The 26,559-nt window shown below is 43.6% G+C and overlaps 2 protein-coding genes and 1 pseudogene across 3 annotated transcripts in view; 2 read left to right on the forward strand and 1 right to left on the reverse strand.

Annotated features, from left to right (window-relative positions):
- Positions 1-497: 497 nt before the first annotated feature.
- On the reverse strand, positions 498-14,784 carry LOC311583837 (uncharacterized protein). Its single transcript, XM_084757755.1, has 4 exons — positions 14,694-14,784; positions 3,621-3,747; positions 3,350-3,410; positions 498-2,258 (listed from the first exon to the last, which is right to left on the reverse strand). The coding sequence occupies exons 1-4, from the start codon at positions 14,694-14,696 to the stop codon at positions 1,046-1,048; spliced, it is 1,404 nt and encodes a 467-aa protein (XP_084613881.1). The 5' UTR covers positions 14,697-14,784; the 3' UTR covers positions 498-1,045.
- Positions 14,785-18,811: 4,027 nt separating this feature from the next.
- LOC311583858 (large ribosomal subunit protein eL8-like) lies at positions 18,812-19,515 on the forward strand. The gene has a single exon (XM_084757778.1). It carries the CDS (start codon positions 18,817-18,819, stop codon positions 19,498-19,500), a length of 684 nt encoding a protein of 227 aa, XP_084613904.1. The 5' UTR covers positions 18,812-18,816; the 3' UTR covers positions 19,501-19,515.
- A 4,038-nt stretch (positions 19,516-23,553) lies between these two features.
- Positions 23,554-26,559, forward strand: part of LOC311583108 (THO complex subunit 4-like) — a 70,030-nt pseudogene continuing 67,024 nt past the window's right edge. Inside the window, exons 1-2 of the transcript in view lie at positions 23,554-23,599; positions 23,722-24,145. The product of the transcript in view is annotated as a THO complex subunit 4-like (transcript). The remainder of the gene's footprint in view (positions 23,600-23,721; positions 24,146-26,559) is intronic.

Here is a 26,559-nt window from a genome sequence, read left to right on the forward strand (position 1 = left end):
CAGAGCTAATGATGAACTCACTATTTACAGAAGGATGGCAACAACATTCACACCATGTGATCTTGCTGACTGCCAGACAGAAAGCCCTTGTCTAGAAGCAACAGAGAAAATGTAGCAACATGTTACTTTAAAAAATAAAGGATCCCGGGCGTGGTGGCGCATGCCTTTAATCCCAGCACTCGGGAGGCACAGGCAGGCGGATCGCTGTGAGTTCAAGGCCAGCCTGGTCTACAAAGTGAGTCCAGGACAGTCAAGGCTTCACAGAGAAACCCTGTCTCGAAAAACCAAAAACAAAAAACAAAAATAAAATAAAATAAAGGGTCACTTTAATAAGGTAATTCCACCAGAGGAAATAAGGCCCTGAGTGTAAACATGTGAGCTGTCCAACACCAAATATCAACCAATCCATTCAAAGTACTAAATATACAAGATCAGCATGGTCTTTTTAACACATTATTGTTTATAATAGTTCAAACACAATCCTTACCATGCACAACTTCAAATATAACAAATATTTTTATTGTGAAACACAGGGTATTTGCTTATGAATTACAAGATCTATATACAATGAATGACATACCTACACAATCAAGTATCTTAATATGCTTCTTAAATGCAGTGACCTTATTCAGACTTTTCTGAATTGACCACATCAGTTTTCAAAATATATTTGGAAACTATTATGATGTGGAAAGTCATTACGATATTGGATATGTTCACAAGATTTTCTTCCAGTGTGTGTTGCCTCATGACGATCATTGTGACATAAAAAGGCTTTACCACATTGCTAACATTCATAGGGTTCTCCTCCAGTGTGTGTTCCTTCATGAGTCTGAAATAACTGTACTGTGCAAAGGTTTTACCACATTGCTTACATTCACAAGGTTTCTCTGCAGGGTGTGTTCTTATGTAACTTCCAAGATAATAGTGCTGTGCAAAGGCTTTACTACATTGCTTACATTAATAGGGTTTCTCTCCAGTAGGTGTTCTTTCATGAATTTTAAAGATGAATGTGCTGTGCAAAGGCTTTACCACATTGCCTATATTAATATGATTTCTCTCCACTGTGTGTTCTTTTATGTATATGGAGGTTACTATGATATGCAAAGGCTTTACCACATTGCTTACATTCATAGGGTTTCTCTCCACTATGTGTTCTTTCGTGATTTTTAAAATAACTGTGTCGGGCAAAGGCTTTACTACATTGCTTACATTCATAGGGTTTCTCTCCAGTATGTATTCTTTCATGAATTTGAAGATAACTACGCTGTGCAAAGGCTTTATCACATTGCTTACATTCATAGAGTTTCTCTCCAGTGTGTGTTCTTTTATGTATTTGGAGATTACTGTGACATGTAAAGGCTTTACCACATTGCTTACATTCATAGGGTTTCTCTCCACTGTGTGTTCTTTTATGTATTTGGAGGTTAGGATGATATGCAAAGGCTTTACCACATTGCTTACATTCATAGGGTTTTGCTCCACTGTGTGTTCTTTTATGTATTTGGAGATTACTGTAATGTGCAAAGGCTTTACCACATTGCTTACATTCATAGGGTTTCTCTCCAGTATGTGTTCTTTCATGATTTTTAAGATGACTGTTTTGCACAAAGGCTTTACTACATTGCTTACATACATAGGGTTTCTCTCCAGTGTGTGTTCTTTCATGAGTTTGAAGATGACTGCGCTGTGCAAAGGCTTTATCACATTGCTTACATTCATAGAGTTTCTCTCCAGTATGTGTTCTTTCATGATTATTTAGATAACTGTACTGTGCAAAGGCTTTACCACACTGCTTACATTCATAGGGTTTCTCCCCACTGTGTGTTCTTTTATGTGTTTGGAGATTACTCTGCTGTGTAAAGGCTTTACCACATTGCTTACATTCATAGGGTTTCTCTCCAGTATGTGTTCTTTCGTGACTTTGAAGATGACTGTGCTGTGCAAAGGTTTTGCCACATTGCTTACATTCATAGGGTTTCTCTCCACTGTGTGTTTTTTTATGTGTTTGGAGACTACTGTGATATGCAAAGGCTTTACCACATTGCTTACATTCATAGGGTTTCTCTCCAGTGTGTGTTCTTTTATGCTTTTGGAGACTATCTTGACGTGTAAAGGATTTACCACGCTGGGTACATTCATAGAGTTTCTCTCCAGCATCAACTCTTTCAAGTCTTTCATGATTACGGTGATATGCAAAGGCTTTATCACATATAGGATATTCGATCGGTTTCCCTCTTGTTTGATTTCTCTCCTTCCTGCAAAGATAATTGGCACATGTGAAAATTTATCACTTTCAGTACACTTATGAATCATTTTATCTTTTTGAATTAATTTTACAATTTGGTCTAATGATAAAAAAGAATCAGATCTTCTCACTTTGTTTCCATTTATGGTGCTCCCCTTCTTTGGAAGTTGTTTTGAGACTCTGAAGACCTCTGTGATGTTCAGAGCATTTATTACATGGTTTGATTTGTAGCATCATTTTTCTATAGGTTTTCATGTACTTAAAGAAAACAAGAATTCAGAGCTTTACAACATTGATTCCATTCATAAAATTCCCTTTGATTACAACATTGATTCCATTCATAAAATTCCTTGGATGGTTCTAATGAAGTTGGAAAACCAGTGAACTGAAAACTTGTATCACATTCAGAAAGTCTACTCAAAAGTGGGGACTACAACATAGCTTCTGTTTGTTCTGGGACACAGAGGTATGGTGCTTCCTTTAATACCGCTTTGCTCACATGTCCTGTATCCATTGTGACATAAGATATAGCTATTAAAAGAAGAATAACAAGTGAAAGGGCTCCATATTGCAGTCACACACTTAGATGCTTGTTCCTCATAAACAGGCAGTGTAAGGATTAAAGTTTCTCCACAACAACCTTCTTGACTCTCACAAACTGTCCCCTCACTAAACTGTTTTACTATGGACTATGTGCTTATTAGAAAGTTTTGAACATATACTTATCACTTATCCCATAGGTGTACTTTCTGTGCACATTGAGATACATGCTACACATATAACATGGTATGACAGTAAGGGAGCCAGGTGTGGTGGCACACACCTTTAATCCCAGCACGTGGGAGGCAGAGGCAGGCAGAGTGCTGTGAGTTCCAGGCTAGCTTGGTCTACAAAGTGTGTCTAGGATAGTCAAGGTTACACAATGGAACCCTATCTTGAAACACCAAAAAAAAAAAAAAAAAAAAAGCCCTTCATGGACATAGTTTTGTGAGAATGTATTCATCCCCAATACACATAAAGCAGTGCTTTCTTTTAAAATATGCAAGACATGTTACATTTTCTTGGGATGCATATTCATATCAGCTTGCACATGAGAATTACCTTTCATATCTTCTTGATCTTTGACACTGTTCTTCAATAGTGTGGTCTTCCCAATTGTATCCTAAAACATAGTACCAGAAAATATATGATATATCTTTGGAAATTAGGTCAAACTTACGATACTCCCTTCAGTGAATCACACAACCATGCCTGACTTAATCACCTCATCCCTCCTCACTTTCAATTCAAATTACAAAACAGCATCAATACTAAGGAAACAGTTGCACTGTATTTTAAAAATTGAAAACAAAAAATTTTGTCACAGTCTTACCTATAGTGGTGAGATTCCAATAGGTGTCCAGCATCACATCTTTGTAGACGTTCCTCTGGGAAGGATCCAGCAAAGCCCACTCTTCCCGAGTGAAGTTCACATGCACATCATCCAAGTTCACTGCACTCTAAAATGTCCCAAACATGTGTACGACAGGAAGCATGATAGTGACAACACTGGAAGTGTATAATTCTCTGACATAGAATTCATATAATTCTGGGCTTCTTCCACTTATTTCCTGACACAGAAGTTCTAATGTACTCAGCAGGTCACGTTAGGTGACTTAGGTCACCTAGGAAAGTGAATAAGATTCTCCTCTATCATTTCTGAACTCTTTGAATAGGATATAGCCTTTCAAGAAAAATGAAAATTAACAGATAAGGAAACAGAGAGAGAGAAAAGAGAGAGAGAGAGAGAGAGAGAGAGAGAGAGAGAGAGAGAGAGAGAGAGAGAAAGGTGAGAAACATCAACAGTACTGAGCCCTCATCAGAGAAACTGTATGAACTGTTACTAAAGAATAAAAACAAAACAAAGGAAAAGAAAAAAGGACAAGCTGGTTGTACTGGCTCATCCCTTTAATAAGAGTGCTTATGAGGCAGAGCCAGGTGCACCTCATTGAGTTGGATGACAGACTGGTCTATGCCATGAGTTCAGGGACACACAGAGGTAGTTATTAAGACCTGACTCCTACAAAAATCAAGGAATGAAACAGAAAGACCCCAGAGGACTTTACTGAAGTTCCTACAAAGAATTACACACTCACTCTAGTTCTGTATTCATCTGACAGATTCCTGAAGTGCCCAGCTTAAACTGTAACACTGATAGGATTGTACTAACAGCAAATGCATGTTTCACATGAACAGATTTTTGGGAACCAGGCAAAGAAACTAATTATCAGTATTCTCATTTTTTTTTCAGACTCTACCCATAAGGTTGAGGGGCCTAGAGCATCTCCATGCTGCCCCCATTCTGTTGGAAACCCACTACTGTAAATTCCTCCTAGTTTCAAGAATAAATGTTTCTTGGCCCAAACACTTAAGATAAAAATTGCTGCGTTGTGAATACAGCCTTCAAGAGAAAGCTCACTTCCCTTCCCATGTGTTCCCTCCGTACTATACCTTCTGCCTACATCCTGACCAAGCCTGGTACTCAAGGCCAACTTCTCCATCTTGTTGGCAGGGCCAATCAGGTTCCCGTTCCCAGGTCCAGAAGCCACTCCTATCCTCATTGATGGAAACTTCTTGGCTCAACCCCTGAATCAAAATATGATTGGACAATGTTCTGGTTCCCCTTCCTCCACCTTTTTTTCCCCATCCTTTAAAAATATTGTACAGTCTCTGTTCAAGGATGCAGTTAAGATCCAAATGTGGCACCATCCCTGTGCTCAGGAAATAAAGGTTTCATTTTCAGTTGTTCTACCTATAGTGAGTTTTCTTTGCTTCCACCTCAAACACAACAAGATAAAATATTAGCAATATAAATGTTGATTTCCTTTTTGTTCCTTTTTGTTTCCCATTTTTTTTTCTGAGACAGGTATTTTCTTTGTAGCCTTCACTGTTCTGTTCTTCCTTCTTTAGACCAGGCTGGCCTCAAACACATAGCAATCCACCTGCCTCTGCATCCTTGAGGGATGGGATTAAAGGTGTGCTCCACCACACCTGGCTGCAAGGGTTGATATTAAATGAGTAACAGGGGCAGGAGAGATGTCTCTGCAGTTCAGAGATCTTGATGATCTTGCAAATAATTAGCTTCAATAGCCAGTACTTACATGGCTGCTCACAACTACCCATTATTCCAAGTTCACAAGTTCTGAGGCCACCTACTGACTACTGTGAAGTCCCGGCACATGGGGTGCACTGTAAACATGTTTTTGTTTTGATCCCAAGCGTGGAATGTGAAACTGTCTTGTGTGAGGGTGTTTGGTGTTTGTCTATTAGAAAAAGAACTGCCTCATGCGGGGAAATGTTCTTTGCCAGTTGAAGAACATCCTGCATGGACTATGGGAGAGTAAATATAGTCCAAATATGAAAGATCAATCCCTTTTCCATCACTTTATATTGTCTGGCTGCTCAGAGTTGCTCCTGCTTTGAGATGCTCTTAGAGAGACACAGTCCTGAGAACCCTTCCAGGTTTCTGCTGTTGCCATTGCACTCACGTTTGCTGAATTTTGGGTTTGCTGATGAAGGGATCAGCTGGAATCCTGATAGCTAAGAGTGGAACCTCCCTCCAAGGAACTGAGTGTAAGAAGGTGACCTCCATAGTCCCTATCAGCCCTTTTCTCTCCTAATGTGAGTTGCTGCGTTGAAAGGGTGATAAAAGCATTACTGAGCTTCAAATAAAGTAGGCTCTTTAAAAAATTATTTGTTTATTATGAATACAGTGTTCTGCCTGCATGTACACTTGCAGGACAGAGGAGGGCATTACCTCACATTACAGATGATTTTGAGCCACCATGTGGTTGCTGGAAATTGAACACGGGAAGTTTGGAAGAGCAGGTGGTGCTCTTAACCACTGAGCCATCCCTCCAGCTCTAAAGCAGGCTTTAAAAAGATCAAAGCCTGCATTGCATAATCATGCTCATAGGCAAAGACTCATATTCATCAAAAAAATTCAAGACAAACACAACATGTAGGAAGAATGCCACACACCTGCAATCTAACAACTCAGAAGGCTCAGGGTGTATTTATGTCATGAATACATGCCATCCTGAGAAAGAGAATATATAGTCTCTGCCAAATTTCAATATACAACATGTGGATGACGGTCAGCAAACAGCATCTGCTTGACAAGTACAAGAACCTACATTCCAGGCACATCAGACACTAACATAACATGAAAAGAAACCAAAAGCCAGCAAAGTTGGCCTACATCTAATCCCAGCACTCTGGAGAAGGTCAGGTGGACCTCTAAGCTGGAGGCCTGCCTGGTCTACGCGTATAGAGAAACTTTGTCTTCAAAAACAACAGCAAAACTAACATTCGAACAACTTTCCGCTAGCAAATTAGCTTAGCACTGAACAGCAATTGCATCTACTGTATTTTATGTCATTTAGGAATAGTCTACAATGCTGAGGGCTTGAGAAGGAAACTGATGAGTTTCAACTCCAACACAGTAGACAGGAAGACAGGAAGTGGGGTGAGTCCACAGACACTCAAGTCACATCCCCAATAAGGAATCTAGAGAGGGTCCGACTACAAAACCTTCCATAAGCTCCTCCCATAACCCACAAATCACAAACAAGTGTGCAAAGACATCATCCTTTCTGGGAGTGTTTGTGTTTTTATTCCATCTGACTCTTGTCACCTTGGGCTCATGGTCATCCCATGATGAAAATGCATTTAGTCAACTTCAATGATCCTAGTAGTCTGCAACAGCCTGGACACTGTTCAAATGTCCAAAGTCTCTTCTGACTCTCAAGACAATCTCTTGATGGCCACATCTTGTCAATTCAGAAAACAAGCTACAACTTTCTAATCTTCACTGGCATGGAATAGTCCTTCCCATTCCAAAGAGAGGAATGTGTGCTGAGTGAGGGAAGATAGGACCAAGGCGAGAAACCATGATAGAAGGCAAAGAACAAATTCTCTATCTCTGTCTCAGATACATGCGGCTTCAGTCTCAAGGGTTTAGATGTCCCTATCCCTGAAACTGGTCACAAATCTCTCAGATTGGTTACTTCCACTCCCTACATGCATCTCTCCATGGCTGACTTTTCATAGCTCAGTTAACTCAATATCTTGTGGTCTCCAAATACAACCCAAGTTTTTTTATCCTTCTGCCTTCAGGCAATGAACTCTCACAGTCTCCTCACTGGGGCTATGACTATGGATATAGGCTGCAGGAATAGTGCTAAACTGAAACCACAGAGGAAGAAGCTTCTTCCTTCCAGGAACAGTATAGCATGGGTGGGTGGTCCTGTCAATCTGGCTTCTATATTGGGATGGCTCATACCTTCCTAGGACCACAGTTAAAGCAGGTTTTGTAGGAAGTTCCTTCCTGGGACTAGAAATAACTTGGCCTACCCTTCCCTTAATTCAAGACTTAAGAGGATCAAGTGTCACCCTTAGGGCATCTTCTTAGGCTTCCAATCCAGAGCAAGGCCCTGCCCTGGAATGGTGACCACCTCCTTGAAAGTTCCTGCCTCGGTCTCAGCATTGGACTGCATCTGATACAACCTACTGCTGTTCTTTCCCCACAAAGCACAGACTCTGTGTTTATTTCTACACCATTTGTTACTTTTTTACAGTGTGGTCCTTAATGAGCCACTAGTAAAAATCATCCAAAGAGTCAATAGTCCATCTAGGAAATCAGCTCATTATTTAATTATCCTGCCTTACTCAATTTCTCAAGGCAGGAGAAGATTAAGAAACATTTTGGACCAAAATATCACACAAATGAGTACTAGCTGCAGAATTATGGAGTCTGTTTTCTACTGAAATCCTATGACCTGGACTTCCTTTGTCTGCATTACTCTCAAAACTCCTTATCCTCCACGTCCTACAAGAACAGCTGATTAAACTCTGTAAACACATTTCTGAGCCTTTTGCCATTTCAAGTCCTGACGTTTTCCATATTCCTCCAAAAGAGAGCATCATCAGGTCTGTCCAGCAGCAACATCACTATTTGCGTACCACTCTTTTTTTTTTTTTAATAACTTGCTACTCTGCTACTTTGACTCAATTCTCTAACCTAAAGCAACTCAGGTAACAAACAAGTTTTTGGATGGTTCTTTCGAATCACAGCCCATTTTTTCGGGAGCTTAGGATACAAACTCATGTAAAAAGAAATGTAGTAGGGCTGGAGAGATGGCTAGAGGTTAAGCACTGACTGATCTTCCTTCCAAAAGTCCAGAGTTCAATTCCCAGTTACCACATGGTGGCTCAGAGCCATTTATAAAGTAATCTGATGACCTCTTCTGGCCTGCAGGTGTACATGCAGGTAGAGCACTGCATGCATAATAAATAAATAAATAAATAAATAAATAAATAAAGTAAATACCTAAGGGCAAACATGGTGTCCTAGCTTTCTGTCTTGCCTGGCCACTGTCCCATGCTCAGCCAGCTCCCTTTTCCAGCCCACGCCCACTTGCTTAGGGACATTGCCATTCTCATCGGAAGAGCCTTGCCACATCAATTGTGTTGATGAATCAATACAATTGTTGACTGTCAGAGCAACCAGCCATTCTGGTAGGGGCACACCCTCAACTGATGACTACAGACACTGAAATGATCTGAAATGAACCTAATTAGGACACACAGCAATAATATATCAGAAAGTGTTTAAAGCCTTAAAAAATGTCCTAACCATAGCAATCAACATTGATTATTGCAAAAACTAGCAAACACAGATGTGCCACGAAAAGAGCAAATTTTGAGGCTCTAGGATCAAGAAGACAAAACTCTTTGTCTCACAGAAATTCTTCAAACCAACAAAAACTCAGGGAACTCATAACATAATATAGTAAATCTTCAGAAGACAAAGACAGGTGAAGGTGCAAAGGAACATTGATTCCCCAGATGCAATTGTGAGGCTTCCTCCCTCTGTTTGTTAACCTAGGCCAACTATGTTTCCTGAGTCTTACTGCTGAATAAGCTCACCTGAAGAGACCCCATTAAGAGCAGTCAGACTCCATTTTGTGACAAGCAGCTACACTTCCTTGTTAGCACACAGACCTTTACCCTGGTCCGGGAGAATTCTCTGTATCGGGTCAGGTTGACCACAAACTATGTTTATGTTCAGCATACTCTGAGGCCTTGTTAATCCACAGACATTCCCCAGTCCCTGCTCCCCAAGACCAACCCCAGGAACTGAATAGAGGAGAGAAGAGAGGTAGATCTGCAGCAGGGAGAACTGAGCAGGCAGTTTGCTTAAGGGAAACCAAGCGTTCTTTGAACAACTAGCTAGAGGAACTAGTTGTTGAGATGGTGAGGAATGGAGGAAAAGGAAATACTCGGGCATAAGCGGTAGAAGCTGAAGGTCTTGAAGCCGAGGAGAACTTTTCTTCTGCCTCTCTATCTGTCTCCATCTCCGTTTCCTTTGCTGTCTGTCTGACTTCTCTCACCTTCCTTGCTTACTGTCCTGCTAACTATCTCCTTTTTTGCTGTTACCCATCTACCTATCCCTCTTGCCATTCCCTATCTATCCCCCTCTCTTGCTGTTCCCCATCTCACTCTAGCTTACTCTCTCATGTCTCTTACTTGCTTGTCCTCTCCTTGGGCCAACCCCAGAATTTTATTGAAATGAAGTTCAATTATTTGTTGTTACTGATTACATCATGATTTTCCCCATCATTTACAGTCACTAGGGCAATCAAAAATCAACAGAGTAAAAGGAAATACAAAACTTCTGTAACCTACAACAAAAAAAACTTTTTTTTTTTTTGGTTTTTTGAGACAGGGTTTCTCTGTGTAGCCTTGGCCATTCTGGACTCACTTTTTGACCAGGCTGGCCTCGGACCCACAGCAAACACCTGCCTCTGCCTCCCCCAAGTGCTGGGATTAAAGGTGTGCACCACCACGCCCGGCTCAAAAAATCATTTTTAAACCAATGGGCAGCATCACCTGATCTTTATTTTTTAAACGATACATAGGAAAGTCTAATCATACATTTCCCCAGGCTACAGCCAATGTGTTTACAAGGTCATAGCATCATCATACCTTGAGCTAAATATTATTGAAAGAAACACTTGACCTACTTCCAGTCTCAGACCAACAGCTGGGCTATCCAAGCCTAGGCTAACTGCCAAGGGGTCCTCTGTCCGTAAAGTATCTGAAAACATGATGATCCAAGACCCTTCTAGGGCTCTCAAAACATTTTCTAAACAATGTTTCTACAGGAAACAGTGTCTAGCCAAGTGCTGTTATGTCAAGCAATTAAGTTTCTTTCAAGCCAGTTTCTGCTTGGGTTCTCACAGTCAGAGCAAAAAACTATCATTGTCTCAAGGTGTTGGCAAGATGCCCTTTCAACATTCTCTATGGAAAAAAGTTTTCCCTGTATGAAGTTGCTGAGGGCCGAAGAATAGAGTGAAAAAAAAAAAAAAACCAGATTTAGGAGAAATACCAGATTTCTAAAACAGCTTTACACTTGGACCATACCTGATATTTAGGGACAGTAGTGATCAGCCAGAGATCCATGGAACTTTGTCAATCAAAGCCTCCACAGTTTTTCTAGATGTCTAGAGATCATGTTGGATTGTTGGAGGCCTCTGGAATTTTGCCAAGAAAAACCTTTATGACCTGTCCTCCTGTCTGTGACACCCAGCTATATATGCAACTGTCCCTGGCCACAACCTGGCCAGGACCAATGAAAGGTCAATTAGAAGTGCTTTTCTCAAGTTAGTAAAAGCATCTGGAGTCAGAGCCTACCACCCTGTTCCCTGACAACCCCTGACTGAGCTGATTGTGGTAAATAATTGATTCCTGAGAACATGATGGCTCACTATGAAGACATTGTGCATGGGACTAGGTGGGATGCATCCAGACCTTCACCACTCTCTGGTACCTGAGACCCAGGACCCAGTCCCTTCTCAGCGTTGCCACTGGAGATGCATCTTCGCCCCCCTATCCATGCTTCCTGTCATCACCACAGACCATCCCCATCTGCCCTTCTCCTCCTACCTCATCTCTTTGCCTGAGCCACTAACTATGGGCGCACTAACCCTGCTCAACCACAAGCCCTGATGGACCACAGACCCAATTCTCACAAACTGTCCAGAATACCAGGGAAAGCTTCCTCCCCACATTCCATGTATCCTGTAGAGAATACAGACCATACCCAACTGCCACATCTCTGTGTCCAAGCCCCTATCTGGGCAGACACATTCCCGATCAACCACATTCCATGCCTGCCCAAAGCCCAGGTAGGCTGTCAACAGATCTACAACCTTATCTCCTCACCCAGACCTTGATGTTCACAATTGCCCCAAGCACTGGACTGGACTACAGAGGCAGCTTCTTTTCTATCCCATCCACACCTCCTGTGGATCCCTAAAGCCATTTCTCCCTAATGGCTTTTTTCCCAGCCTCTAAAAACAGCAAGCATTCTCCATGAACACAGCAGCACAGCAGGACAGTAAAAAGTTCAATACTCAGCCAAGACACTCTCAGAATATCCAGGGAGCAAACACAAACCCAGAAACAGTACTCCCACATCTACAAGACAAACCCAGAAATCAACACCCACACCAATAATCATGTCAATCCCACATACCTAGATACTAGCATAGGAGTGTAATCAATAACAGCCAGGAGCTGTGTCTCCAACAAGGACAAGCTATCCTATCACAGCAGGTCCTGAATATCCCAACATAGCTGAAGGCACAAGAAAAAACCTTCAGGCCGGGCGTGGTGGCGCAGGCCTTTAATCCCAGCACTCAGGAGTCAGAGGCAGATACATTATTACAAATAAGAGCGGATCCAACCTAAGTTTCCTGCCGCAAAACAACATGGGACTCTGCCATCTTATGAGGAGACCAAAACTATGACTAATTGCAAGAGAGGAAGGAAAAGAATACCACCTCAGAGGTCCAGAAACTATTTTAACAAATCCATAAAAAGAAAAATTTCCTGTGCCGGGCGTGGTGGTGCACGCCTTTAATCCCAGCACTCGGGAGGCAGAGGCAGGCGGATCGCTGTGCGTTCGAAGCCAGCCTGGTCTAAAAAGCGAGTCCAGGACATCGAAGGCTACACAGAGAGACCCTGTCTCAAAAAACCAAGAAAAAAAAAAAAGAAGATGACTCTCAAGGTACAAGAAGCATGCAAAATAACAAATGGATTGGTCCAGAATAGAAAGTCCCCTTGGCAAATAATAATAAAAACACTAGACATGAGAAAGAATATGAAAAGCTGCAACAGAAAGTAAAACACAACAACCAAGTAACACATACAGGCTGACGTATTATAATTGCACCTGTCTCTCAATGCAGACTCTAAAATCAGAAGGGCTTGGACACATGTGCTACAGCCTTTAAGAAATTACAGATGACAGCCCAGATTACTATACAAGAAAAGATTCAATGACCATAAATGGACAAAATAAGATATTCTCAGGCCACGTGGTGGTGGCGCACGCCTTTAATCCCAGCACTTGGTAGGCAGAGGCAGGCAGATCGCTGTGAGTTCGAGGCCAGCCTGGTCTACAAACTGAGTCTAGGATAGCCAAGGCTACACAGAGAGTTCCTGTCTTGAACAACCAAAATATATATATATATTCTCTGATAAAGTAAAAATTTAACAATATTTATCTACAAATATAGCTTCACATAGGGTGCTAGAAAGAAAAATCCAACTCAAGGAGATTAACTAAACCCATGAAGACACAGGACATAAATAAAATCACATTAGCAAAACCAAAAGTACGGAAGGTCTACATACATATAATACACTTGGGACATACACATACACACACACACACACCACAACCACCACCAATAACAACAACAAAACACCAGGGATTAATAATCACTGTTCATTGATATCTGTCAATATCTACGACCTCAACTTACCAAGAAAAAGACTCCACCTTCCAGAATGGAGGCTAAAACAGAATCCGTCCTTCTACTGCCTACAACAAATACAGTTCAACAGCAAGGACAGACATCGCCTCAAGGCAAAGGGTGGCAAAAAGAGATTCTGAGCAAATGGATCTAAGAGCCAAGCTGCTATGGCCAGGTTAATATCTAAAAAATACACTTCAAACAAAAAGTCATTGAGATGGGGAAGGACACTGCATATTCAACAAAGAAAAGTCTACCATGATATCTTTTACATTCTTAACATCTATGCCCCAACACCAGAGCACCCAACATTGTAAAAGAAAGTGCAGCTTAAATCACCATAGACCTTCATGCACTAATAGTGGGACACTTCACTATCTCACTCTTAACAAGAAACCAGTCCTTTAGGAAAAAACAAAACAAAACAGAGAACTACCTCAGGTAACCAAAGTTAAAAGCCAAAACAGTCCAATTGATATTTACAAAACATTCTACCGAAACACAAAAGAATATACCCCCTTCTCAGCAATTCAGACAACTTTCTCCAAAATTGATGATACCCAAACAAAGCGCAAGTCTCAACAGATACAAAGAAGTTGTAGTGACCTTGCAAAATATCAGATAACCACGGATTAAAGGGGCACACCATCACCAACAGACATAGGACAAAGCTTAGAAACTCATGGAAACTGAACAACTCTTCACAGAATGAAAAAAGGGTGAGGATAGCAGTGTGCAGGGTGTGGTGGTGCACGCCTGCAATTCCAGTACTCTGGGGGGCAGAGGCAGGAGGATCTCTGTGAGCTCCTGGCCAGCCTGGTCTACAAAGTGAGTCCAGGACAGCCAGCGCTAACCAGAGAAACTCTGTCTCAGAAACAGAAAAGAAAAAGAAAAAAGAAGAAATACAGTGTTAGTAACCAGGCAGCAATGGAGCCACCCCTAGAGGCACTGATGACCATGGGAAAACGGAAAATACAAAGCCGCCCAGGAAGCATGTCTTCTGAAACAAACCACCACCAGCAAGCAGGATGCAGGTCTATTAAAGCACGTGGGCACCTTGTGTGCATGCGTGTGCACTTTCTGCACACGAGCGAGATAGACTTGTAGAGGGAATTCCTCCCATCCCTTCCACCACACCTGTACTCCAGCACATGAGCTTGTACCTTCTGCGCTAAGAAGACTTGTAGAAGGAATTCCTCCCATTCTCCAAGCCATTTCCTTCTCTAGTCAGTCTCCAAAGACTGTCTCGGTATTCCCTTCCCATTAAAAAAAAAAAGAAAGAAAGAAAAACCAACCAATCAAACAAGCAAACAAAAAACTAGTATGGATCTGCCGCATGGCGGGATTTCTTTTTCAGCGTACAGCCCGGCTGCACACATGCTAATATAAAGACTATAGAAACCAATGACAATGACTCCTCAATCTATGCAAACTAATAGAACACAATGAGCAGTCCCCATTCAGAGGCCACAGTCTGGTCCAAAGAGTGACTAGGACCACCCCAGGGAGGACCCGCCACACCAGCTCCCGCTGCTCAGCTGCCTGCTCCTCCTGGTTGCGGGCAGTGACCCTGTGCTCACCATGTCTCAGCTTCGGAGCTAGCGGGAGCTCCCCTCACAGCACACAGCAGTTGCCTTCACCATATCACTCTAAACCATTAAAGCCTGCTCAGCTAGAGTGGAACCTGCAACACGGGACCAGGAATTACTCTCCTCCTCTTCCTGCTGACAATTCTGCTTCATGGCTCTGATTGGCTAGTGTGTCTTGAGTGACATGAGCAGAAGGGAACCAGCACAGTGCGCCCTGGCCCAGGCTTCCAGCCCAGGGCCAGTCCTTTTCCGGATCTGCAGAGCTTTTCATTTCCATAGCGCTTGTGCCTGTCCTCCTATACTCAACCCCTTTGTCTTCTCACCCTGCCCCAGGGAGGACCAGCCACTCCAGCTCCTGCTGCTCAGCTGCCTGCTCCTCCCTAGGTGTGCAGTGACCACGCCTTCAACGCCTTGGGACTTTGGAGCTTGTCTCAGCTCCCTTCAAGGCCCTCAGCAGGCACTTGCCTTCTTCCTCCTGGAAGCAAGGAAGATAACATGTATGGCCCATTACTCAGCTGCCATGGACTTAACCCTCTGTGTCCCGGCCCGCCGGGGTTCGACTCACGCTCAGGAGGAGAATTTTCCTGTATGAGGACAGAACACAAGACACGAAGAAGGAGGCAAGTCTGGATTCTGATCAACTACATTTATTGAAAAATTTCACAGAGGTTATATAGGCACAGAAGCATGGGTTTTTGCATAAGCAAGGGTTGGTATGGATACCTAACTCTGGAGTACTCCTGCAGGTATCTACCTTTACCGCTGCACTAATTGCAGGAGAGAAATTCCAGAGAGAGAAAGAAGTTGGGAAAATCCGGTTAATCAGGAAAAAGTTCCCGGAACTGTTGCTCGCAGGCAGCTGGCGTTTAATCTGATCTCACCAGAGTCTTACTGGAAAAGCTAGTTTATAGCCAGAAAGGAGTAGCTCGGGAATCTTAGAATGACCAGCCCCCACAATAAACCACGACAGGTCTAACTGCCAAACCACGACAGGGCCAGCTGGTTTCAGGTAAATGGCAGACTGCTGGAGAAATAGGAACCTAGACTCCGACAAGAAAGCTGAACATTGGCCATATAGCCCGTCCCCTAGACGTCAGCCCCACAACTGCCCAGAATGTTAACACTTAAAGAGAGAGTTTAGGAAACAAGACTTTTATTTTGTGGCTGCATGCAGGGTTCAGGTAAACTGTAGCTACTTTTCACCTGGTACACTTTGGACAATCCTGGGGGGATGTGGGAAGCAAGAAACAGATTCTGTGTGTGTATGTGTGTATGTGTGTGTGTAGATACTGTAAGGCTCTCTCTCAGCCAGCATGAGAACGTGACCCAGACAAGCTTGGAAAAATGACCCAGAGAGAATTAACGGCCAGCTTAGCTTGAGTTTCTGAGATCAAGGTGGCCAACCGAGATAAACAATTTCAACTAAGGTAAACAATTACCATCTGGAAATTCTCTGGAAACTCCTCAACACCCCTCTTTGCCAAGAACAGCTCCCGAGGCCAACGACCCCTGCAATAGCCAATAATAATTAGACAAGCACCCCTAGCGACCACCAGAGCCAATCCTAACATAGGGCACGCAGCCCCTTCTAACCTTTGCGGGTTTAGCCTTTAAAAGTAGTCTGTAACAATGACTCGGGGTGCCTGCCTCCCGAGTGAGTGCTGAGGCCCCCTGACATGCGTCAACAATAAACCTTGTGCTTTTACATCAACACTGTGGTCCTCGAGCGGTCTCTCGCAATGACCCCCTACTACCCAAGTAAACTCTAGGGTCCAACAATACGTGTATAGGTAGGCATATGTATCTCCAGCAAACACCAAAACAAAAACACAGCTGTATTATGAAGGTTCTCTGCATGAACAGAACTGATATAATGAATCTACATATGTAGAAAGTGGATTTAAGGGCTGGGCAGTGGTGGCACAAGCCTTTAATCTCAGCACTTGCAAGGCAGAAGCAGGAAGATCGATGTGAGTTCAAGGCCAGCCTGGGCAACAGAGTGAGTTCCAGGACAGCCAGAGCTGTTACACAGAGAAACTCTGTCTATAAAACAAAATAAAAAAACACACCAAAAAGTGGATTTAAGCTGTGAGAGACAGGGAGGTCCCCTGGTCAAGTTCTAGGAATCAGGGTGGGAGATGCGAGGCAGCTATAGACACAGGCTCTCATGTCACCACCCTCTCCCTCCTGCACTAATGCTCTGTTTCTCTGTCATTCATGAAGTAGGGGCTGCTAAACTGAGCTCCCCACCCCCACCCCATCTCTGTGCACTGTCTGGGTAAGATAAGAACTCTGAAACCCCCAGTCAGGAGGTGGATCAGGAGTCCAAGGGCAGCTTCACCTTTGAGACCAGGTTACAATGTGAGACTGTGTCTCAAATAAGCAAACAGACAAAAATCCAGAAAGACAGTGCTTTAAAGAAAATGATACTTTTATTTCCTGAGCCAGGTATCAAGGTTCAAATAGTGAACATTGTGGAATACTGAGTTTCCTTGTGGGAGAGACTACAGGAACTTTTAAAACAGAAGGAGGAGGGAGGAGAAGGAGGAGGAGGAGGAGGAAGAGGAGGAGGAGGAAACAACAACATCATAGTCAATCCATTTCTTAGTCCATTTGTGGCTCCAGGCTTCACACAATCATCTTATTTGCCTGGACTAAAGTGAAGGCAGAGGACAATGCCTCTTCCAGATAAAAACATTAAGACAAATACTACATCTCTGAAGAGCAGTGGAGGCCCAAGTCAATGTGTCCTGAGTGGGACTGGCCTGGCCTCCACAGTCCAGCAATTGCTGTGTCTCTTGCCTCTGTCTTTATCCCTCAGCTGGCTTTCTCTCCTCACTGGTGGCTCCTGCTTCTTCCTGCATGGGAGCTTCAGGCAGAAGCAGACCAGTGGCCAGCTCCCTCCATATTTTATAAAAGATTTATTTTCATCTTTCAATGGTTAACTGAGTACCAAAGAACACACAGGCAACCACGCAGAGACCTGATGCTCAAGGACTCTCGTTCCTGGAGTGCACAGGTTGGGAACCGGAGCTCATCTGTCCCTGGATCCCCTTACTGACACCAGCCTTTCAGCCTTGTGCTGGTGATAGGTGATGCTGATCTCAGGTTTGTAAGAATGTAACCTCAGAGCTCTAGGGCTCTGCTGGTTAAGGTTGAAATCTGGTTTTCAATGGATATCCAATTCTAAGCTGGGACTATGAGGAATGAACTCCCTTTCTCAGCTGAGGCCCCTCACTCCACCTGATCTGGTGACCTAAGAAGAATCCAGCTCTTCTCTGTAGTCCCTTAGTTTATTCCTGCCCCGGGATCCCATCCAGGATACAGGATACACTTAGTCCTCGCCCTGAGTTCCTCTCTCACAGAGCACTATTCAACAGTTGCTTCCAGGACCAGAGTTCATTAGCTGTGTAAAGCAGTTTTATACTCTGTGTACTGAGCCAGTTTGATGGTTAACACTCTATTTCTCACAACAGTACTCTGCAGGAGGTGTTATTGTCATCATTTGAATGGCAAGGGAAATGAGACAAGATCAGAGAAGGGACGTTACCCAAGGTTAAACTGCTGCACAGTGGCTGGGCTGGGAGTCTGACTCTAGCAGTCCAATTCCCGAGGCTGTGCTCTGAGGTACCAGACTCCACAAAACATACATAAACCTGGGTCGGTTTCCTTCCTGTAGACGGTCCTACCATACCTGAACATAGCTCCTGCTGAGGGCAGGATGGCAGAGACATCCAGAAGATGAATGGCCACAGAGACCATGAGAGGAATTAGTGTGTGTCAGCACACAGCACTCTCTGTACATTGCCTCATGGACAACCGAAACTCAAAGAAAATGCTGGCCTAAATATAGAATGGTGCATATTTATTTATGCAGTAGGCGTGTAAGGAGCAGAGATTGCTGTGTATAACTAAAACTCCCCAGGAACAATAAATGCAGTCTGGAAATCCATCCCATCCAGACATTTGCTCACACATTTGGAAACAGCCATGAGCACTTCAAAATCAAGTGCACCAGATGCTCAGGTAATCATGCAGTGACAAAAGGAAGGCATTTTCCCTCATCCTAGCAGATAGTATGGAAACTGTCTTTTGAAGAGACACAAAAACACAGATGTGCTCTCTCCTCCAGCCCAGCAAGATGCCCAAGGGAAAGAAAGCCAAGGGGAAGAAGGTGGCCCCGGCCCCCGCCGTGGTGAAGAAACAGGAGGCCAAGAAGGTGGTCAACCCTCTGTTTGAAAAGCGGCCCAAGAACTTCGGCATCGGGCAGGACATCCAGCCCAAAAGAGATCTCACTCGCTTCATCAAATGGCCCCGCTACATCAGACTGCAGCGGCAGAGGGCCATCCTCTACAAGCGGCTCAAGGTACCTCCCGCCATTAACCAGTTCACCCAGGCCCTGGACCGGCAGACAGCTACCCAGCTGCTTAAGCTCGCGCACAAGTACAGGCCAGACACAAAGCAGGAGAAGAACATAAGGCTGCTGGCGCGAGCGGAGAAGAAAACCGCTGGGAAAGAGGACGTCCCGACTAAGAGACCACCTGTCCTTCGAGCAGGGGTCAATACAGTCACTACCTTGGTGGAGAACAAGAAGGCTCAGCTGGTGGTGATTGCCCATGATGTAGACCCCATTGAGCTGGTGGTCTTCCTGCCTGCCCTATGTCGAAAGATGGGGGTCCCCTACTGCATCATCAAGGGAAAGGCCAGGCTGGGGCGGCTGGTCCACAGGAAGACTTGCACCACTGTTGCTTCACACAAGTTAACACGGAAGACAAGGGTGCTCTGGCTAAGCTGGTAGAAGCTATCAGGATCAATTATGACGACAGATATTTCAAGATTTCCTTGAGGTTGATAGGTGAATAATATTCCAGTGTGTAAATTTACCACAGTTTCTTTATCCATTCTTCAGTTGAGGGACATCTAGGTTGTTTCCAGATTCTGGATATTACAAATAAAACTGCTATCAACATAATTGAGCAAATGTCCTTGTTGTGTGGTTGGAGAATCATTTGGGCATATGCTCAGGAGTCGTATAGATGGGTCTTGAGGTAGCACTATTCCCAATTTTCTGAGAAAAGACAAGATTGATTATCAAAGTAGTTATACAAGTTTGTCATCCCACCAACATAGGAAGTGTGTTGCCCTTTCTTCACATCCTTGCCAGCATGTGATGTCACTTGAGTTTTTGATCTTAGCCATTGTAAGATGGAATCTCAAAGTTGCTTGATTTGCATTTCCATGATGACTAGGGACATTGAGCATTTCTTTAACTGTTTCTTGGCCATTCAATGTTCCTTTGTTGGGAACTCTCTGTTTAGTTCTGTACCCCAGTTTTAATTGTATTGTTTGACTTGGTAGTTTTTAATTTCTTAAATTCTTTATATATAATTTGGATATTAGGGGATATTAGACCTCTGTCAGAAAGAGGTCAGGTTAGTTTTTTAAAGTGATGCTGTTATAAAATGGGTCCATTCTCTATTTTTCAAATATTTTTAAAAATAATATTGGAATCTTCTTCACAGAAAAAATTTGTGCACTCAGCATTAAAAGTACAATATTTTGAAATTTTTATTTTGGTTATTGGGGCTATATGTAATTCTTGCCAAGACTGCTAAAACCCAGTGCTTGTAATAGAATTTATTAATGTGTCAGGAGAAAAAAAAACACAGCATGGAAAGTCTACGAAGAGTTTGTGCCTTCAAGAAATAGTGGATAAGCCTGCAGTGGTGGCACATGCCTTTAATCTTACCACTTGGGAGGCAGAGGCAGGTGTATCTGTGTGAGTTCAAGGCCAGCCTGGTCTACAGAGCTAGTTCCTGGACAGCCATAATTGTTACACAGAGAAATTCTGTCGAACCCCCCCAAAGGGTAGGATAAACAAAACCATTTACAGTAACAAGAAAGAGTTATAAATTGTGATATTGGAAAGTAACCACAAGCTATGAGACACATGGAGAAAGGAATACAGAGGTGAACAAATATTTTCTTCTAAATGTGGACAAAGTGTCTTGTGATATCCTCAGAAGACCAGATGACCATCTGATGGGGGTCTGAGAGGACAGCCTATCAGTCTCTTTCTGGTAAGTCACTCTTGCCTGGGTCATGGGAATCCATCACTATTACAACTGGGAAGGGTCATCTCTCAGTCAAAAGGCCTTTCTTTCTCTGTACTTTGGGAAAGAAAGATGAATAGAATCCAAACTGGCCATAATGTGGGGCCCTGGTATCATTTTCTGAATCCCAGCAAAATATCAATAGACTAACAAAATGGCAAAATATGATAGCAAAGAGCAAGCCTTTCTTTCTTTCTTTATTAAAATATTTATTTATTTATTTATTATGAACACAGTGTTCTGCCTGCATGTACTCCTGCAGGCCAGAAGAGGGCACCACATCTCATTATAGATGGTTGTGAGTCAGTATGTTGTTGCTGGGAACTGAACTCAGGACGCTTGGAAAAGCAGACACTGCTCCTTAACCTCTGAGCCATCTGCCCAACTCCACCTTCCTAGTTTTCGTACCTGGTTGTGAGAAGTCATGATATGGGGTCTTGATACTACTGCTCTATATAGCAAATACTAGGCCAGCCAGGGCCACATAGTAAGACCCTACCTCAACAACCAAAAGTTAAATAAAAATAATGGGCGCACTTGAACAAATCAAAATAAATTCAGTTTATCAGTCAGTAGTGTATGCTCAATTTTCTTAACCAATACATTTTATTAACAACTTAGTGACCAAGCATATGTCACTTATAACCCGACTAACCAAAACAATAGGAATTGAGGATTAATGGACACAATAACAAAACTGTAAGAATATCAGTTCCGAGGAACAATTCTCCTGGCACAATCTGGAAGATTTCTTCTGCTGAATCCTAGAGTAATCAGAACCTGGAACCTCAGCAGGAGCCGGAGCCCCAAAGCCTTCCCTCAAGCAGTTCTCTCTAGGAGCGTCTTGAACTGCAACGATGAACAGCCAAAACTATCCCAAGTCTCCAAAAAGCCCCGCCTCCAGTTCTGGGCTCATTTATATATCTTCTCCCAGAGTCTGGTCACAGGATCTTTTTTTTTTTTTTTTTTTTTTTTTTTGGTTTTCCGAGACAGGGGCTCTCTGTGTAGCCTGGGCTGTCCTGGACTCACTTTGTGGACCAGGCTGGCCTCGAACTCACAGCGATCCGCCCGCCTCTGCCTCCCGAGTGCTGGGATTAAAGGCGTGCGCCACCACGCCCGGCCACACAGGATCTTTTCAACTGGCAACAATTAAGCTCCCGCATGAGGTGGTTGGTCTTCTAGTGGATTAACCTCACCTATCTCTCACAAGACCCTTCCAATCCTGCACTTGGGATCCTAAAACACAGGTTTATCTCTCCTTCACAGTAGTATTTTCAAATGTCAAAACACAGCTCAAATTTCTAGGAAAAGTGGAAGTTCCCTGTGGTGCTTCCATGTCCTGCAACACTCCATATCAGAGAACATTTGGTATACCAATGAAATAATGGCTGCTGGTATTAATTAGTTATTGATATGATAAAATTAAATAAACACTGAAAGTCATAGGAATATATACTGATTATTCCCAGTGCTAGAGATGGAAACTACATTCCTGTCCCTTCTAGACAAACACTTTACCACTATCCTACAGCCTTTGCATTGTTTAAACTCATATTTTGAAATTTACAAATATATATGTGCATATATACATATGCCGCTGTGGTTATGAGTATCCATCGTTAAAATTAACAACCTTTGATAGACATTTACATTTCAAATATTACTAGCCACACCCTGCGCTCCTGGAGCACAGCGACAAGCCGACACACAAAAGGACCAAGCAGCTGCTCCCATCCTTACCTTCGACTTGGCTTTGCTTCTTGGCTACGATCTTCTCATTTTTGAATGTGCTCCGTGTGACCCTTCTCCAGCTGCTTCGAACTTGCTTTCAATGAACAATTTCTTTCTGCCAGTCCCCCTTGGAGAACTAAAGGAATCTCCTTTTGGCCTCTGCTCAGACTCCAGCCAATGCTGGGCTCCTTCCGTGCAGGCCACAGTTGCCTCCAGTCCTGCCTGCTAAATGGAAGGGATGCAGCCTTGGGCTGTCGTTCAAAGGGATGGATGGCAGTTACCTTTCGAATTCGCTCAGCAGTTTCCAAGGGCAGCGGGGGTGTTAATGCTCAGAAGCATCTGCTTCAGCACAGTGGAATTACTGTCTAAGGAGCCTACTCAGGATCCTCTGCTTCCCAGGTTTCCAGGCACCTGGGCTCTTTTGGCTCCTGCTGCCCCCTAGCGGCCACAATGATACATTCCCTAGAAACCATGCTCCTGCCCTCCAACCAGTCAGTGCTGTTTGTGCTGGGACTCTGGCAGGGAGAGAATGGCTCTTTCTGGCCTAGACTACCTAGGCCAGGTGTGGCCCCGTGGTGGGAGGAGACAGCACTCATGAGCCTAACCCTGGCCTCTGCTCTTGGGTCCTCCTGGAAAATGTCTGCCTTTTGTGGCCAAGCAGAACAGGTCCCTGTCATCCTGAGGTTGATGAAAGCATTTAACTGGGGGACTGTGTACACTGCCAGAAGATGAGGCCATGACCATCCTGAAGGTGAGCATGGAAACAGGCAGACATATGGCTGGAATAGCAGCTGGGAGCTTATATCATGAGACAAAAACAAAGAGACTGAAAGACACATTCACACACACACACACACACACACACACACACACAGACAGACAGAGACAGAGGGACAGACAGAGAAGCAGAGACAGAGGGACAGATAGAGAGGCAGAGACAGAGGGACAGAGAGGCAGAGAAAGAGAGAGATGTTAGTGACTGTTTTACAAATGTGTGTAATCGTGGGATGGCCAACGAAATGGACACCATTAATGTGAACCTGAGCCAGCTAGGCAGCAGCTGAGGAGAGGCCGGGGTCACAGGGCAGCCACAGTGGCACAGTGCATGTAACCGTGTGGGTGAACCGAGGCTGTGGGCCCTTGAAACCTGCCTGCCATCGCTCTTGGCGCTGTAGACCTTAGCAGAAACCAGCCTGCACCATACAGCAGACCTAAACAGCTCCCTGACAAGTGGCAGCAGGACCTGTTCCACAGAGGCTTCTGGGGTGGAGCCGGCATGGAGATGGGTGAGAAGCTGCTGGTGTCAAACGTCGGAGTGCCAGACGCTGATATTCAGGAACTCTTTGCTGGATTTGGAACGTTGAAGAGAGCAGCTGTGCACTAAGATCACTCTGGATGAAGTTTAGGGACAGCAGATGAACGGAAGCCCAACGCCCTGAAGGCTATGAGCAGTATAACGGTGTCCCTCTGGATGGCCATCCTATGACATCCAGCTTGTCACATCATAACGTGATACACAGAGAAGTCCGGCACGAACGCATTGACAGAGGTATCATGGCAGGAACCGTGGATTGGGGGTTTTGGTGGCGGTGGCACCAGGAGAGGAACCCGTGGAGGCAGCCAGGGAAGTCAAAGCAACATCTTTCTGCTGAGGAGCTGGATGTACAGCTGGATGCTTAGAAGGCAAGGATGGACAACAGCTAAACAGCTGAGCAAATCCGCATGCGTAACTGGACTCAGGAGCCTTGGCCATGATCTCTAGAGGGAAGGATGGCAACTGCACTATGTGGGCAATGGTGGGTTTGTTTCTCGGTTTTCCCCCCACTCTTTGAAAATAGAGTCTAAACACTCACATAAAGGCTTTCCCCTCCCCCTTTTAAAATTCTGAAACAGACCTGTTATGGACTGAGGTATTTCTGAGGTAAGTTTTACTGATTGCAGTTGGGGAGAAGGTGCCACTTTCACTTTTGCCATAATAAAATAGAAATGTGTGCAAAAAAATAAAAAATAATAAAAAATAAAATGTCGGTGTTTATTGTGCTTTCTCTATTCAACTGGCTAGCATGCAAATAATTGAGTCTGGCCTACTATATTTGTGTAGTAAGCTTGACTGCATAAGAACTGAGCAGTGTTAATCTTCTCCTGACACTCTATGCTAATCTGGCTTCTTCCCAGTGTGAATCCCCAGACACTTGCACTGTATGGATGTCTCTGCTCCAGCTGCTCATTTCTCATGGAGGCTGCTGGACCTCTGCTGTGGCTGAATCCTCTAAGTCCTCTCTCTTCCTTCTCCTTCCTGAGCTGCCAGGGAGTCCATTCCTATTCCCTGCTCGGCTTAGTGATTGGCTGTTAAGCTGTTTTAATGGTATTAGGAGAGGACAATTGGGGAACAAAGTTTAGACAGCCTGAAGACAGTACATTCTCAGTGCAAAGATTGCAACTAGCTTTGGGGGAGGGAAGCAGAGAAATAAACATTTGAATCTTTACACAGTACACATTGACATAATGTCTATGAGAGAAACAGAGGGTAGTGTCCAATTTTAAGTGAGGATATACCATGTGTGTCTCTATGGATGTGGGTTAACTCACTCAGTATGATCATTTCTAGTTCCATCAATTTGCCCACAAATTTCAGGATTTCCTTGTTTTTAATAGCTGAGTAGTATTCCATAGCGTAAATGTGCCAAGTTTCTTTATCCATTCTTCCACAGAGTGACATCCAGGTTGGCATTCCAAATAAGGCAGCTATGAACATGATTGAGCTATGGCATCCATCTTAAGGAAAAAAGACACCTAGTTAAAAGAAAACTGATTGTATCATAATGCTAATTTTTAGTTCTTATAAAAGTTATTATTTGCTCACTTTGTTTGCTCTCTATCAGATAGACGAAAATGCTGCCTTGAGTATACATGAGGTACTTAATGTTCCTTTTTTTTTTTTTTTTGGTTTTGGTTTTTCGAGACAGGGTCTTTCTGTATAGCCGTGGCTGTCCTGGACGTGCTTTATAGAGCATGCTGGCCTCGAACTCACAGTGAACCGCCTGCCTCTGCCTCCCGGGTGCTTGGATTAAAGGCGTGCGCCACCACGCCCGGCTCTACTTAATGTTTCTTATATTCTCTTCTTATAACCATTTTAATGTTAATATTGTTAAATGTGTTGACAAAACAGGACACATTGGGGGTACATCTCCTACTCCTGGTCTTGTAGTAAGGAGGATGACCCAGGAGAATCAAGAGGTCCAATGTAGCCTTGACTAATAACTGACATGCAAACCAGGCTGGATAACAAACAACATCTCAAGGGAATTGTGAAAATATGAAAACTAAAACCAGGACAACTACCCACCACCTTTTCACAGACACCACTACAGGAAAAGTATGATCACAACCTGACTTATACATAAATGAACAATGGACCACTTAGATGATGGGATCCCATTCTATACACTGCGGCAGGAGAACACCTGTCACCACGGGACAGTGCAGTGCAAACAGAAGATGAACAGAAGGCACAGGAAGCATGTAAGGATGTCCTAATAAAGTCTGTAAATGGATTTGCCACGTGATATCTAAAGTCATTCTCAAAGCATTCATACAAATAGGGTTTTCTCATATATGAGTTCTTTCCTACTGCCTGACATCAAAGTTGTTAAAATACTTCAGAGCTAGGGACATGGCTGAGCAAGTTCATTCCCAGGACCAAGGTGAGGTTTTTGATAACTTCTGTAACTCCTGCTACAAGAAGATTAAAAGGTTTAATCCTCTTGGAAACCAGCACACAGGTACACACATGCTCAGTCTCTCTCTCTCTCTCTCTCTCTCTCTCTCTCTCTCTCTCTCTCTCTCTCTCTCTCTCTCTCTCTGTCTCCTTCTCTGTCTCTCTCCCCCTCTCTCTAACACACACATACACTCACATGCACACTGACATAATTAAATTAAAACAAGTAGTAAAGCAAATATTTTTACCCATGAATATTTTTCTCATTCGTTCCTGTAACTCAGGTGTTGAGGCA

Source organism: Acomys minous (assembly GCF_964271855.1).
Source record: "Acomys minous genome assembly, chromosome: 14".
NCBI classification, from domain to species: Eukaryota; Metazoa; Chordata; class Mammalia; order Rodentia; family Muridae; genus Acomys; species Acomys minous.